At 50.0% G+C, this 12,936-nt stretch overlaps 6 protein-coding genes across 6 annotated transcripts; 2 read left to right on the top strand and 4 right to left on the bottom strand.

Annotated features, from left to right (window-relative positions):
* Positions 1-426: 426 nt before the first annotated feature.
* CC77DRAFT_1095888 (hypothetical protein) lies at positions 427-1,831 on the bottom strand (the record flags this gene model as incomplete). Its single annotated transcript, XM_018529815.1, has 3 exons — positions 427-1,099; positions 1,150-1,563; positions 1,620-1,831. 3 exons carry the CDS (start codon positions 1,829-1,831, stop codon positions 427-429), a joined length of 1,299 nt encoding a protein of 432 aa, XP_018384816.1.
* Positions 1,832-2,361: 530 nt separating this feature from the next.
* CC77DRAFT_1021516 (hypothetical protein) lies at positions 2,362-4,191 on the bottom strand. Its single transcript, XM_018525282.1, has one exon. The coding sequence runs from the start codon at positions 4,178-4,180 to the stop codon at positions 2,642-2,644; it is 1,539 nt and encodes a 512-aa protein (XP_018384817.1). The 5' UTR covers positions 4,181-4,191; the 3' UTR covers positions 2,362-2,641.
* Positions 4,192-4,721: 530 nt separating this feature from the next.
* Positions 4,722-5,824, bottom strand: CC77DRAFT_938322 (Aldo/keto reductase; the record flags this gene model as incomplete). The annotated part of the gene is made up of 3 exons (XM_018534605.1): positions 4,722-5,552; positions 5,606-5,694; positions 5,755-5,824. 3 exons carry the CDS (start codon positions 5,822-5,824, stop codon positions 4,722-4,724), a joined length of 990 nt encoding a protein of 329 aa, XP_018384818.1.
* Positions 5,825-7,631: 1,807 nt separating this feature from the next.
* On the top strand, positions 7,632-8,825 carry CC77DRAFT_938114 (hypothetical protein; the record flags this gene model as incomplete). Its single annotated transcript, XM_018534588.1, has 1 exon — positions 7,632-8,825. The coding sequence occupies one exon, from the start codon at positions 7,632-7,634 to the stop codon at positions 8,823-8,825; it is 1,194 nt and encodes a 397-aa protein (XP_018384819.1).
* Positions 8,826-9,535: 710 nt separating this feature from the next.
* On the top strand, positions 9,536-11,208 carry CC77DRAFT_1062548 (hypothetical protein; the record flags this gene model as incomplete). Its single annotated transcript, XM_018528532.1, has 2 exons — positions 9,536-11,040; positions 11,103-11,208. The coding sequence occupies 2 exons, from the start codon at positions 9,536-9,538 to the stop codon at positions 11,206-11,208; spliced, it is 1,611 nt and encodes a 536-aa protein (XP_018384820.1).
* A 235-nt stretch (positions 11,209-11,443) lies between these two features.
* CC77DRAFT_163871 (hypothetical protein) lies at positions 11,444-12,597 on the bottom strand. Its single transcript, XM_018530367.1, has 3 exons — positions 12,431-12,597; positions 12,262-12,354; positions 11,444-12,194 (listed from the first exon to the last, which is right to left on the bottom strand). The coding sequence occupies exons 1-3, from the start codon at positions 12,491-12,493 to the stop codon at positions 11,484-11,486; spliced, it is 867 nt and encodes a 288-aa protein (XP_018384821.1). The 5' UTR covers positions 12,494-12,597; the 3' UTR covers positions 11,444-11,483.
* Between the last annotated feature and the right edge of the window lie 339 nt (positions 12,598-12,936).

Genomic DNA, 12,936 nt, shown 5'->3' on the forward strand with positions numbered 1-12,936 from the left:
CGAGGTGAATAAGAGCTTGCTACTCCAAGGTAAGAAAAATTGCTAGTCGCAAGAATCGTTTGCGCGTGGACTTTGATTTATCTTTGTTGTCTTACCTCCAAGACTACCGAATTTCGGCAAACATTTGACAGGAAACAGAAAGGATAAGAAGGTTCTAAAAGAGCAAGTGCAAGAAAGACGACGTCGCAACATAATGACTGAAACCTAGCTCTTCATATGCACTCTGTACCTTCAGGTCAAACCTGCTCTATCTGTATATCATACGAATCAGCCATGTAACCATTTATACATTTATAGCTCTTCTGATGTGCAAAATGCGGCTGCATATCTACGTCTATATCCAGTTGATCGTCAACATCAAGTTTCTCAATGTCGCTATCCTCGCACCTGTCGTGGGCATGAGTGTTGGTAGAGTGGCGGGAGTCATTAGACATCGGAGTCGAGATCGTAGTGAATGACGTTGTCCAGAACGATAAAGTCGCGGTCACTGCTGGTTTCTCTTGCATGCGTAGGATTCGTGAATGTTGATCTTGCTCGTTTGGCGCCTACGTTGGAGCGATTCTTCGTGTTTGACTTTGTACTTTCAGTTGCTCGAGTAGAGCCCTTTACAATTCTGGACCTTGTAGCTTTCAGAGTTGGTTTGGATAGGCGAGCTGCTGTAGCAGTGTCGAATTCGGAGTATGGCTCGTCGTCATCCCATTCGAATGCTGGATCATTCGGATCTATCTTGACCATGATTCCATCACCTTCCTCATCCAACCCATGTCGATACCGTATTGTTGGTGCCTCGCTCATCCTAATAGCTTGTTTCCTGGCTCGAGGTAAGTCGCCTTCACTATCGATAATGAGGTGATAGAGATCTATGACAGCAAGCGCCGGTGCTACAACCATCAGTTGAGCGACTTTGCTCCTCATAATGAAGTCATCAATATCCAGGAGACTCATGTTCTTATCCCCATGCTTGCATTCCATAAGAGGCTTGGCTCTCGACTGGGTCCCCCAGGGAGTAGACGTGTCGGACCTTTTATGAGTGGGGAGTCGCGAGGTCCTGGCATCAGCCATCATGGTCGATTGGACTCTTGAACTAGCGTTCGAACATCTACCATTCATTGTTAGAGAGGTTACGATGCTTCCGAAGTCGTCACAAACCGAGAATCAGTGCGCGGCCCTTGTGTTCTCATGTTTCCGTCATTTGCTGTAGTAGCACTGTGAAACCGATGTCGTTTGCGACATATGACAGGCTTGTGAGTTGCTGCTGCTTCTCCACGACTAAGAGGGCTTTGGATAGCATCCGAAGACGCGCCTCGGTACGCGAAGGTGCTAACAGGACTTTGTGTCTTTGTCGTGCCTTGCAAAATAATTCTTTCCTGATGCTTCGTGCTGCTGGTAGACGCGGGTGAGGAGCGGCTCGGAACGCAGTTTGTGGGCGCATGGGTGTTCTGGAGTGGCGCGTTGACGCTTCCATTCAACGTATCTTGGTTCCTTTGGGATCTTTGAAAATCATGATGAAAGCCTCCTAAAGTCGGATCGACGAGCGAAATGGCAGGATGATGACGGGCCAAACTACTAACGTTAGCGTTGATCTGAGGTGCATTGTGTGTACTATCTATTGAACTTACCGCAAAGGAGTTCTTGCTGGCGCATCATCATCGCTATCGAGCGTGATTGGTAAGTCTTGTGAGGCGCCAACTCGGATGCTGGGCTCGCTTTTGGAGCCGGCTTGGGATATCTTACGAACAGATATTTGAGGTTTTCGCTTTGCTCGACCACGCTTCTCTTTTCCTGTCGCTAGACCCATGTTGATCTTCTTAGTGTTGCGCTGGAAGCGCATGCTGTTTTGTTGCTGGCAAGCAGACTTAAGCTTTCTTTGCGTAACAAGATGATTGAGCTTCGACAGCTCCAGTAACGATGCAGTGTGGAATCGCGGCGGTCCGCATTGTGTTCGCGATTCGTCGTCACCCGTAAGATAACTCTGATATTGGCTGTTCAGACCGTAAGGTAACAGTATATATGATGAGGTATGCATGGAAAGATAGGTAGGGGAATCGTGCAGGAACAGTATCAGGGCATAACGAAAGTGAAGGTGAGATTTAGCGAGCGTTATGGCGTCGGAACCAAATTTTCGGAGAGCGGTATCGTTGCGCGTAAAGGCAAGAGCGCAGCGGTGTTTGTCACACTGGACGCTAACACGAGGAATGCACGAGACGATCGTGCACGCACACATTATCTATCTTACTACACAGCGGCAGCATCATCAAGTCTCCGAAATTAGGTTCACCAGTCGTCAAATGAGTTCAACATACAACACGTCTCGTTCTGCGAGGCAAAGAAGAAAACCCTTAGCGATTGCTGGGTGAGCGAGGCGGAGTAGAGGTTGTGAAAGACACTGAGAACGAAAGATAGCAAAAGGACACGGATAATAGTCAAAGACGCAGGACATCGGCTCGTAGGGGAAGAGCACCGTTTCGAAATGAGAGTCAAAGAAATATGCGCCGCCTTATCAACCTCTTCTTGCGCATGACGCTCAAAGTATTCGCGATTCAACAACCACTGCGACAGATGACTGTTGATGCGGTCTATTACAGCGATATTAGTCGCGTTTAGACGTATTTTCTTACGCACGTATCCAACCTGCTCACTTTCAATAGTACTGACTTCCCACATATCGCTCGATCGCTTCCCCACCGTACTTTTGAACTCCTGCGCGTTTCAACCCTTCGGAGATCTGTGGCTCTGGTACCCATACCCCAGTCTCACACGCGTAGTAAATCCTTCTGTGATCCTTGTCCTCCGGCCTTTCATCACCCCACTCCGCTCTCTGGCCTGGCGCGTGATATGAAATGTGCAGTTTCCCTGCCTTACCCACCATATCAGACGTAAGCATGAAGGACTCGAGAACTGGCATCTGAGTAACGGCTTTTGCGAGCGCGCCGAGAAAAGGATCGAAGGTCTCTGGATCGGGGTGCTGCCGAAAGTCTGCCCAGCTGAATTCGCGTGTATCGACACTTCCAATAACTCCGTGCTCGGGGTCGTCGTCGGAATCGTAGGCCGGTGTTGGACCAGTGAAGTACCATTTACCAGATGGAGCGACCATGTCAAATGTGATGTCAAGCGACTTCAAGTGTGGCCAAGACGGTGGAATCGCGTTTCCATCTGATGGCCAAAATAGCGTAGGGTCGACGTGCGCACTCAAAGTGAGAGTTGTAAGACATTGTGAAAAGGTTCGGATTGATGAACTGAACGGGTCGTATGTGTAGCCTTCTGGCACAATGCTCGGAACTGTGTACCTCTGGTCTGAAGGAGTGCAGTGGTATAAGACAATATTGGCAGAATTGAGCGAGCGGAAATGCGTCATCGAGAGCTTGTTGGCAAATTCAGCGCGCGCTGAGGCGCGCGCCTTGGGAGATGTCGCCGACTCCCACTCCGGATCAAAGTCTGAATCCAATGAATCCTGATCCGACCCCGCGTCAGAATCAGCCTCGCAGTCTGGAAACTCCCAGTCCACTGTCCTGAGCTCTGGCAGTGCCACACCTAAATTTGGTGCAACGCTTGGTGCAAGTCTTCGCCCGCCCGAATTCTCGATAGTGAGATGCTGCACATTAGATAATGTAGGCAGATTCTCGGGTTGCACAAGGCGCAGGTGCGAGTCTGCCCAACGAGCGGATTGAATATCTCTGCATTCACCAAGCTCAATCTGGAGCTCATCCACTTCCCGAAAGTCTGTTGGCGACGAAGCTCCCACAATGTTAAGCCGCACTCCGTTCTTCACACCATTATCTTCCCAGGTTCGCAACACGGTGAAAAGATCGCTAACAGCTTTCGTAAATGCCTCGTTGTTGGCATGCTGATCAAGCCGTGACTCCTTGTGTTCGTATGCTTCTCCCGAATATGTTGGCAGTTCCGCTTTGAAACTGATCCAGGAGAGGTACTTGCGACGATTTCCTGTTACAATCGACTGAAGCGATCCCAGCTCATCGCTCTTGACACCTAAATGGTGAAACGTAATGGTCTCAACTGCTTCCTTCCAAGTGCGATTGAGAATGGCAAGGCGAGGAAACTGAGATGGCGCACCATCGGGCTTGAAAGATTGTCCTATCGCCGAATGCCACTTTTCTTGGTCTGGGTAGCGCTCTGCGAACCACACTATACGATTGATCAGCTCCTGTGGCAGTTTGTCCATGGCGTGAATGAGGTAGGAAAGGAGTGTGCCATCGTTGTGGAAACGCTGTTGAGCAGGTACAAGGGGTACCAAGGCGCTAGCAGGGGTTTCCAAAAATGTATGTGAGAGCAAAAGAGTATTCCCAAGGGTATCAGGAAATACGCAACTGCAGATGCGATCGACTAAGTCCTGTATGAGTTATTTCATAGCCGCGAATTGTTTGTCGGGTGCAAGAAAATCTCTCCATTTGTGCTCAATTCCAAGTCATCTGTTCTACATCTCTTTGATATGTCTACATTGACATAACGTGAAAGCTATAATAAAACGAGTTCACCGAGCGCAAAACGATAGGGTGAACTAACAAAAAACATACAACAGCGGGGATTCGCTAGTGGTCACCCACCTAACTACTAATCCGCCGGTACACTGCTTGTATATGGCTGAGCGGACGGGAAGCCTAATTTTCAGTGTCCTATGGTCGTATGTGATTGAAAGGAGTTGTTGAGTATACATATAATCATTTGTAACATCAGATCCATATCGACCTGCTCACGGTTCTCTCCTATCTGTCCAGATGAGCACGGAATATCTCAGGGTATCGATGGCCTGAGACAATGGCCTTGCTAAGAGCTTTGTCAAGTTCCTGAGTCTCCGCTTGCGTAAGCTCGACGTACTTGGTGTTCTCCATGACACGCTCCACCTTGGTGGAACCGGGGATGGGCAGAACACCCTGCTGCTGTACCCAAGCAATAGCGACTTGTGCGCTGGTAGTCCCCTTCTTCTTGGCAACATTCCCAACAGCCTCAGCTAGCTCTACGTTCTTCTCGAAGTTTCCAGGCTGGAAGCGCGGGTAAAAACGGCGGAAGTCGTCTTTGGGGATATCATCGAGAGTCTTGAACTGCCCAGTCAGCCAGCCGCGGTCGAGGGGGCTGTATCCGACAACAGGGATGCTGAGCTCACGGCAAGTGTCGACGACGCCTCCCTTTTCCAGAGCTCCTTGCGAAAACAGGCTCAGTTCGATCTCGACAGCGGCGGGAGGGTATACGGCATGAGCTCGACGGATGGTTTGAGCGCTCACCTCGCTGAGGCCATAGGATCCAATTTTGCCCTCCTTAATTAACTCAGCAAGCGCTTTGACACTCTCCTCTATAGGAACGTTGGGGTCGACGCGCGCGGGCTCAAAGAGATCGATGGACTTGAGACCATTGAGCAAGGTGAGGCATTCGTCAACGGATGCCCGAATCTGCTCTGGACTAGCAGTTGGTGACTGTGTAGCTCCATCATAGGCGCCTTTGATGCTGAGCACAACGCGCGATGCATCTTCCGGGTACTTGGTAAAGTAGTGTTTGAGGAGGTGGAGAGAATTTGCGTCTGGAGATCCGTAGAAGGTTCCCTATGAGGATGTCAGCAAACGCTGTATGAACAAATCTCTCATGGGATTCGTACGGCGTTCCAGAAGGTAGCACCGTTTTCCAAAGCGGTTTTCAATGGCTTGGTCGCCTCATCGTGGGTGATGTCGCCGAACAGCGTGAGGGCTATACAGGTGGTGCTTAGCGATTGTGATAGCACATTGCTGTGTTCTATATGCAACTTACTCATTAGGCCATAGCCGATGGGACCAACAGGCTTCCCAGCGATTGTCTTAGGGGCGGACAAGGGAGACATTTCGTTTCTGTGTTGGAGATTGGGTTGAGGTGTTTGTGCTAGATCATCCTATGGTTGCGACGTAGATGTTTGCTTAAATACGCCCCAAATTCATACGCCCGACACTCCTTCTTCCACCAATTATCTCCGCTAGGGCGGCTAGGCTGACAACATGGGGCGATTGCACCGCATCGGACATAAGACAATATCCGCAATTACATGCAGTCTGTGGAGTTGTCGTTTTTGTTTGCGGATATTCGTGTAGTTGCATCGGAAGTATCGCTTTTAGAGGCGCCTCAACATTAACCTTTAGTAATGGTGATGGGCGCCAATCGGAAAGGCAACCAATCGAGTAGCGTGATATCGCTTACAGTTGGCAACGCCCTCGTCACATTATGATGTGCTTGAACGTGATGCCGAGTCGGAGTTTCTGGGTTTGTCCTTTACGCGATGCTCTCTCGATAGTCGTTTCCAAAGCGATATGTGAATGTGACTGGTGACCTGGGGAAGTTGATGAGAAAGTCAATAAAGATACAAAACAAAGCAAGCAGTTCACTTACACGGATATCCAAGTTCGCTTTAAGGATAGAGAAGACGAGGAAAGAACCCATGATCACGAATGCCGTGCTGCTTCCTGCTGGCACAGAGCACTAACTCTGGTCTTCTCAGCAAGCACGCCTTTTAACATCGACACCCAAAATTGTGGAAAGCGGCGGACATGGTTTCTGGTGGACTCAATGTTGCAAATTTCAGACGACGCAGATCTTGTCATGAATAGCGAGGACAGTCTTGCGGCGCTGTCCTGTACCCGAAGCGCTCTTGTCGTAGAACTCCGATCCGTTGGCTGGTGTCTTGAGGTATTTGACAAGCTCTGTGTTCGCGGCAGACTTTGCGAATACTTTCTATGCGCACCTGACGGCGGGCGTTTCGAGTGTATTGATCGCGCATACTTTTGTAGATGCAGCATCTAGTTCAGGTCTTCGTCGACGAAATTATGTGTTATAACAACGTTCAAGGGCGAGCTTCACTCGAAGGGCACTTGGGTACGCTCGCAGAAGGAAAGTATAAGGTATACATGTAAATCACATCTAGACCGAGACTCGACGGGGTGTACATCGGCATATCGCGATGAAAGGCGCGTGAGCGATCCGTTCGCAGGCAACGTTTCAGTGTTGTTGAATGAGGCGCCGACCATCGAGTGAACAGCATTGTGAGCTAGATGGCATGTTACGGTATTGGTGAGCCAAGAGAGGCTGCTGTTGTTGCTTAGCAGCTATGAATCTTGATCGCAAGGACTATTTCGTTCATGCACGCTTAGCCGATTTGTCGTATGCTTGTGTGGTGTTCGCGAGGCTGTTGAGTAATAGTGTACGAAGCAGAACGATGATCACTGTGTAACGTGTATTTATGATGCGTGATGAGGACGCAAAGATATAGTGTGAGTGTTGATAGAGAAGGGTGAGGGGGAAGATCTTGCTTGTGGCTGTCCTCGTGCGGCGGACGCGGCAAGCGATTTCCACTGTGCAGATGAAGATGACATCACACCCCCACCTAGCGCGTTATTGACGCGTTTTGACACCCTCCCCCCGCAAATACGTAGTACTTATCCAATGGCCAGAATGTCTAAAGAACTGGATTATTATAGTTTCAAAGGCTGTATGCCCATACCGATTTCAATGATATCGCGCCGTCACGCCCGATTGTGCATATAGAGGTACCCGGAGCTCGTGACACCCAAGCATGCTTCCAACAGAGCACATGCCGCAGTAACGACATTCAGGACGACTATCAGAATCAAATCGAAGCTGCGCACTGGAAATCCGCCACCATGGTTAAGTCCGCCGAAGTAGACCTACCGCCGTCCGATAGTTCCTACCTAGTTCTCCGACATCCTACCACTGAGGAGTGCACAGCAATTTCGACGAATACCTTCACCATATGGAAAGATTCGCTCACACTCCCGCTTTTCTTGGAAGAGTCACAATTCCTCACCACTGTGCCTTTGGCCCGCAATGGAGGCATGACAATGTGGATCTTAGTCCACCGAGATCAAGCTCCAGGGGAACGTCAAATTCTGTGCTCTTGCGAGAGCTTTTACAAGCGCTCGCTCACCAGCGATACTAGCGGTACGATCAGTGAAAACATAGTACACGGTATAGCCAGTGTCTTTTGCCCTGAGGTATACCGAGGTCAAGGTTATTCAGCACGCATGATGCGTGAGCTGGCGAGAGTGTTACACACATGGCAGGCGGAAGGGCAGCAGTGTGTGGGGAGCACTCTATACTCTGACATCGGCAAGCAGTTTTATACGAAGCTGGGTTGGCCACCGAACGCGACAAATTCGCAGATCGAGCTTCAACCTGATGCTACCGTATGGCCTTCGCTCGCTTTACCAATCGTAGAAAATGAACTGGAGGCACTTTGCAAGCGGGATGAAAGGATGGTTCGATCTCGTATGGCTGTACCCGCACAAGGCTCAAGATCCCGCTTCACGATCATTCCAGACCTGGACCATATGCTGTGGCACATATCTAAAGAAAATTTCGCCACCAGACACCTTTTTAATAGAACACCCGACGTGAAAGGTGCTATCGCCGGACCACCAGGCAGTCAAATCTGGGCCATTTGGACTCACCGGTACTACAACCAACCCGACAAAAGTTCATCGGAGAACGTGCTATACGTGCTTCGGCTTGTCGTAGAGATCGACGAGACCGCAACAAGGCTCTCTTCAGATGCGGTAAAACGGCCTGATTTTGATGCTTACAACCAACAAGTGAAATACCTCAGAGCGGTTTTACAAGCAGCAAGGGCCGAAGCGAAGAGTTGGAGATTAGACGTCGTCGAATTGTGGGATCCGACGCCCTTGGTTCTGGACATGCTGGCTCAGAGTGGCCTGGAATTTGAGGTCGTGGAGCGGGAGAACGATAGTATCGCCAGTCTGCTTTGGTACGGCGAGTGTGGCGGTACGGACAACGAGGCGCCTTTATGGTTGAACAACGAGCACTATGCATGGCAATAAGAGTTCAGAGGGGTGGAGGTTCTAACGGACAGTCTCTTCATGCCTGCCTATCATACAATATCAGACCCCCTTGGATCTGACAGTCTGCGCTCAGGTAAGTCTTGATCTTCCCTTTGGATACAATATCTCTTGGTCTTTGCTGTGTTCGTTTATACACGAACATAGGCCTTGTTGCACATATCTCCGCCGTTCTATATTGGCGAGGTGCTCCCGAAGCCATTGCTTTTTGCGCAACCTAGCCTTGTCGATCATATGCAACGTCTATAGGATAGTTCCAAACGGTGAACCTGTAAGACGTGCGATTGTCAACATGCTCATGGACTCGAGCTTCACTTGGAAACCTCTATTTCGAGTACGCGTAGATGCGATGCAAATGCAGTGTGTGACCAATAATCATTAAGCACTGTCAGTTGCGTGATCCTTCCATATACGCATCTGGAATAGCGTTCGTTTGTGGAGCGCCTCAACTCTTTCGTTGTGAGAAGTGGCGTTCGTTATCAGTAGAGGTGCATCAGGCTGAGGGGAACCGACCCGACTGTGCATCGACTCAATGCGGGTCCTCGGGTGTTTGGATGCGAAGCAAAAGACGCAGTCTTAGAGCCAGCCTTCTAAGGTTCTATTCCATCTTCTCGGCGCTTCCTCAATCTCCTACAGTCTCTTAAAGATCAATCGTTCCATCCTACGGTATCAGCTTGCGTCATCGATTCAACATGAGACCCCAGGCCACGATTTCCACGCATCAACTAGACCAGCCGCAAATTTGCTTCAATCGTCAAGACGACAAAGGTTTCTGGAACTCCTGTAAAGCATGGCACTGGTACCCACTTCACCTGTGTCTGTGTATAGCCTTTGTTGGGATCATGTTCACCCTAGTCGATGGGCGTGCTTTCAGAATCGCAACACCAGCCTACTTCTTCCAGCGCGAGTCTGGGCTATACCAAGCGGAAGCGACTGGCTTTGTTTCCGCTGCATTAGTCCTTCTGCGGCTCGTAGCTGAGATTGGCTCGTCACTCATCATCTGGCGCCTTGTCTTCCTCCTTCTTGGCAAAACCGGAATCACACTTGTGGAGCTTTGCCGCGTGGTAGACATGAGGCTTCCGATATTGTCTGGCTTTGGATCCACCCAGCATCTATACTGGTCGCTGTTTGCAGTCATCATTGTCGTACTCGTGTGGCCATCCTCTATTGCAGCACCTCTCGCCAACTCGTCCTTGCAGTGGATTCCTTCATCCCAGCTCGTCCATCCTCGAACACGAAACTATGACCTTCCGGATATCAGGACCCAAGACGCGTGGAACAGCTTTCTTTACCCCGAAGATATTGTCGCGATCGCATTAAGAGCGGCTACTATGGGTGCCAGGGATTCGGACCACGCTTTTAGCGCCACACAAGCTACTCAACGACGCTATATGTACTTGGATCCTCATCTGCCCTCGGAGAGTCTTGTTTTAACGCAAATGCCATATTTTGAAGTTTCGAATATCGAGTGGATGAACGTACAATTCGACTCGGAAACCCTTGGAGATTGGAAGCCAAGTTCCCTCGCTAATGCTAGCATGCAGGAACTTCCCGCTAACAGTAAAAAGATGGGAAACTTAGGTTTCTGGATGACAGAAAAGTGGAACTTTACGAGCGCCAAAGAACTCTACAAGAAGCCAACTACCTTTTACGAGAACAAGAGAAATGTCTCAATTCTTGTCGGTCGTATAGGCCTAAATAAAGAGGACGACGCAGACTTGGGAACCAATACTACCCAGTGCTCATCTAAACCGGGTAGATTTGGACAGTTGCCCATAGGCGTGAGCCAGTTCACTTCTTCATGGTTCCTCGACGGTGAATGGACCGCGACGGATTGCTTTCTAGTCGCAGAGGTTACGATGAGGATTGGAATGATCAAGGAACAAAACTACAACATCACACTGGTTGGTGCTTCCGAAAACCTCCACGTAGCATCACCACTAAACGGAGCGAATCAGTCGCAGCCAGACCTGATACCTGATTTAGCTATACTCCCCACCTTGGATATGATGACAGACGTTTTACAACATCTGGTCTCGCTGGGCGTTGGGTCGCAGCACCGAGAAGACAATGTGCAAGGTTATCTTGCAGGAATGTTGACAGTCGCGTACCACGCGACGCGTAGCGCTCTGGTAGAACAAGCCACAGACTCCACTACGACAATTACCGCGATACCATCAGAACCAATAGTGCGTGCGTTAGTCAATCGGCGTCGTTTGTATGTGTGGTTGGCTTTGAATGCAACTTTGACACTTGCAGCTCTGCTCTTGTGGGTAGTGCAATCCACCACGACCAAAACTTCGAAAACCGTTCGAGACCCAACGCTTGTGGCCCTTACCACGAACATGGATGCAGTGTGTCATAAGAATGGGGATGGGCTTTGTAATGCGGTCGCTTTGAGCGGTGGCGATAAGAAACTGGGTAGAATGGTTTGGGATTACGAACACGGCGGATCTTGTCGAAAGTTGCGCTTTGCGAGCGGGGGTGATTTGGATGAGAATACGCAGACATCTATACCATTACTTTCTCTGCGACAGTACAACAAACTTCCGGATCATTAGGCAACAAGCCTGAGAATGTTGGTAGTTTTAGCTCGTGTTTGTGGAGAGCCTAGTAGCGTCTTTGCACCCTTGTGATGGGTCAGTCTTCATCCCATCCATCGCCCGATTTATTGCCATCCAGATAGTGAATTACATTCTCTTCCCCTTCCGTGATATCCAGTGGCTCACCACCGTCCCTGAAGAAGTACACTTGCTCCGAGACTTGATAGGCTTTACATCTGGCACGCATGTGCAACACCTGGCCTTTATGGTTGAGAGCTATAAGCAATACCCAACCATCTTCACATGCCTCACGGTCTGCAACCACTACAAGTAGAGCTTGTCGCGATCTTAGATCATCGTCGTCCTCCGCGGTATCACGACTTCCACTATTAGGTTCCATCGCGTCGGGGCACTGGATCAGAGCGCTCAGGATGAAAGATGGTATATCACTCATCAGCTCCACCTCATCGTCTGCGTCCCGTGCTGTTACCCCATAAGCAGTAGCATCATCTTTGAATACATTTGGGCCAAACAGATCAGCGTCAAACTTGTAATGGTCCTGTGGAGGACATGAAGCTTTCCGCCACAACCGAGTATATGCTTCGTCGGCACTCGCACGCGTGACGATCTCTTTATCCGAAACGTTGTCCAGAGATGCTTCGTTGCCGTACCATGTCCGAATCCAGATAACGCCAGCAACACCCCAATTGTCTGGATCTGTCGCCTTGCGCTTCTCAAACACTGACAGGTTTGAAGGGATGTGATCGGGCAAAGAAATATCGTCTTCCCTGCATCGCTCGAAGTATGGCTGATTGACGTGCACATCAGTGGCTTGACCTGCAAAGTATCCCCATGGTTGGACGAGGAGATCCTACATAGCGGCCACGTTGGCCGAGGCTAATCCATGCTTTGACAATATTTCGTTCTTGCTCGTCTTGGTGCAGAGTCGACTCTGAGTCCCATTTTTCCTGTTGGCCCGCGTCAGCCGCGACTAGGGAGCTTCAGCCGTCCTGACTGGCTCGAGTGGAGTGCGACCAGGCATACCAGGAGGAAATGATCAAAGGGCTCACAGCCAAATGTGTTATGAAAAGTCGGCGAACTGGTCATACCAGCGATTCGGTGTGAGCTGGAGTAAAGAAAGCAATGTTGCGTGCTTTTTCTACGGTCGCCTTGTAGTGCAGCTGTAGAACGGGAAGCGGTATGAGGCGTCCGCGGAATGGGGTCGTAGACTCAGGCTGGCCCTGGCGCATACAGTCGCTCTCCCATTGGCCAGGATACTGATCCTTGCAGACCGGCCCCAGCATAGGTGTTTGAAACTATCTCGAAAGGTATCCTTTCGAGTCTGTGACGAAGTTCCTGGTAGAGGGTCGTGGCAACATGTACAGCGCAAGCTTTCGCCTGCCAGAAATTCCTTCGGAAGGCCGCTTGGACGACGAATCTCCACAGCACAGCATTGCTTTTCTCCACATTTGCTTGAGTTGGGTGTTTCGTGAGGAGCTGGACTGGACGATCGCTGCAAATCGCGTGCGATCTTTGAGTGTGGGTGGCAT

Source organism: Alternaria alternata, assembly GCF_001642055.1.
Source record: "Alternaria alternata strain SRC1lrK2f unplaced genomic scaffold CC77scaffold_13, whole genome shotgun sequence".
Lineage (NCBI taxonomy): Eukaryota > Fungi > Ascomycota > Dothideomycetes > Pleosporales > Pleosporaceae > Alternaria > Alternaria alternata.